Source organism: Arachis ipaensis, chromosome B06 (assembly GCF_000816755.2).
Source record: "Arachis ipaensis cultivar K30076 chromosome B06, Araip1.1, whole genome shotgun sequence".
NCBI classification, from domain to species: domain Eukaryota; kingdom Viridiplantae; phylum Streptophyta; class Magnoliopsida; order Fabales; family Fabaceae; genus Arachis; species Arachis ipaensis.
This window is the reverse complement of record NC_029790.2, coordinates 39,656,079-39,658,654: the sequence shown is the minus strand read 5'-3', so window position 1 is coordinate 39,658,654 and position 2,576 is coordinate 39,656,079. Positions and strand designations below refer to the sequence as shown.

Below are 2,576 nucleotides of genomic sequence, written 5' to 3'. Positions count from 1 at the left end.
CTAATTAATTAAATGATACAGGGGATGATAATTTTATAGGAAAATGTAGTACAATTTTATTTTGTCATTAGTTTCATAAAATTACATCTATCGTAACAGTTTTGCTAAAAGAAAAATACCTATTTGTCAATAAACAACCAAAAAAAGAAAAAGAAAACATTTGACACATGCAATGAATCATAACTGTAGATACAAAAGTTCAGAAACTACCCATTGAAAATAAAAAATTCTATATTAACTAGTTATTAGCTTTTTCATTTATTATTGTTCTGTCATAACTTATCTCTATCTTAAACGGTTACATTCATTAACGCGATGCAATGAAATAAAATATTAATTCCATAAACCTCAATACTCGTCTCACACTTATAGATTCATATGTTGTTACTTGTTAGATGGCATAATATTAATTTAAGATAAAATTAAATAAGATACTAGTAATAATTTGTTGAGTGAGAAAAAGACGCGTCAAAGATGCAATAAATGATGATGTCTGTGAACACGGAAAATGGATAATATGGCTGGCTCCACCCTTAACGAATAATAACAATAATAATTAATAACCATAAGAGAATGAAGCTTCCTTTGTGCTTCCACCAATCATATCTCATTCTTATAAATCTACGTACCTAGCAAGTACTCATCAAAATCCAACACTACAAAAATCTATATATACATATCTATTATATCAACTTTCAAGTCTCATCAGCTCACTGGAAAAACTAAACCAAGGTATTATTGTCAATTGTCTAGCTATATCAAGATTTCAATTTTCAAGAACAAGAACAATTATGGAGGTGATTATTAGAAGGAAAAGCCTCAAGTCTCTGGTGACAAAGGTAGTTAAAGGTCTTGCATTCTTGGCCCTAAGTAAAAGGGCTTATCCCATAACTGACATCGACGACGACAGCGACGAAGAAATAGTAACATCGGTGCCGGAAGGGCATTTTGCGGTTATAGCAATGGAGGGTGGTGATGAAGAAGAGAAAAAGAGGTTCATGATTGAATTGAATTATTTGACGGATCCGGCGTTCTTGAAGCTTCTGGAGATGGCTAAGGAAGAATATGGGTTTCAACACAAAGGTGCTCTTGCTCTTCCATGCACCCCTCAACAACTTCGCAACGTTTTACATAATCATCAATTGTAACACTTTACTTTTGTCACGGTTCATAAACATTAATTTACTTATATGTATACATACAATACACACAAAGTTACACATTCCTAGTTGATTAAACACCTCACCATTTCTGTTTTTGCATATTGGTGGACATCTGAAAAGGAATAGTTCTATTTCTATTTCATATATATACAGTTATATTGGCAAATCCTTTTTTTTTTGTTTTTTGTTTTTTGTTTTTGTTGAAATTAATATTGTACTGATGACTAGTGTCATTCGTCAACATGACAGACTTTCCAGAAATATTATTAAAGGAAAAGGGACTAAAATTGTAACTAGTGTTAAACTACGTATTCTTAATACAATATAGTATATATTATTCGAGTACTTAATTGATGTAACCGAAATGATAGATGATTGAAGCTAAGTAACTATCTAAAAATTAACTTAGTCAGTCGTTCACTTAAGTAAGTAATATTCAGATTCAAATTTCATCTTATTCCAACTATAAACTCTTAAATATAGTTTAAATTTGTGATAAATTAGTTTGTGACTTACTATGTTAAAAGATATCGAAACAAAAATTATATATAATGTGTGTGTGCAGTTTTAATTTCTTTATCAACCTTTTTTTTTAAAAGACATACATTAGTGATATTTTATTCAATAAAAAAAATGTCCAAAATCAGGATAAGAAAATAGAAAATGAAGGACTCCCAAACATTCGCTAACAATAGGCAAAATTGTAAGAAAGACAAAACGTAGGGAAGAAAATTAGGGATAAAATTTAGAGCACTGTTGTAGATTGCAAATCAATGAGTTCATGGTTCACCTTAATTGTTGCTACTAGCACTTTCTCCAAAGACTTTTGGACATGCTCAAAGATTTGCCAGCACCTCCTTTCAAATATTCCAAACTATAACCAAAATCAAACGAGCTTTGTTGAGGCTCGTTCCTTGTTGATCAACTTGCAGCACCGAATCCCTCCACGAATTAAAGAAAGAGAAACAACTAGAATTTGGGATGAGATAAGGCAAAGAACTCTTTTTCCACTAAATTAGCATCACAACAGAAGAATAGGTAGTGCATCAGTGATTCCGGTACTAAATTGTAGATTGGGTAAGCCATCGAGGGGATGGGAACTGCTAGTGGACAAGGAGTAGAACAGAAAACTTACCATGAAAGATTTTTCATGCGAAGAGTAAGATTTTATAGGGGATTGTCAACTCTCACAAATAGTCCTAAACAGGTCTCTATTACATGAAGCATGGACATACATAACTCAATAGAAGCATGGTATAATCTTATATCATGATACAACATCGTCATATGTTTTTGTCATGTTCATCACCCATCGAATTGAGTCTTCACCTTCTCCCAGAGTAATTGAGAGGATTTTTAGAGCAATTTCTAAAGAAAAATTATTTGAAATAATTAATGCTTAGTTTCCTGTTT

General features: G+C 31.7%; 1 protein-coding gene across 1 annotated transcript; it reads left to right on the top strand.

Moving 5' to 3' along the window:
* Positions 614 to 1,329, top strand: LOC107648145 (auxin-responsive protein SAUR21-like). The gene has a single exon (XM_016352128.2). The coding sequence runs from the start codon at positions 792 to 794 to the stop codon at positions 1,146 to 1,148; it is 357 nt and encodes a 118-aa protein (XP_016207614.1). The 5' UTR covers positions 614 to 791; the 3' UTR covers positions 1,149 to 1,329.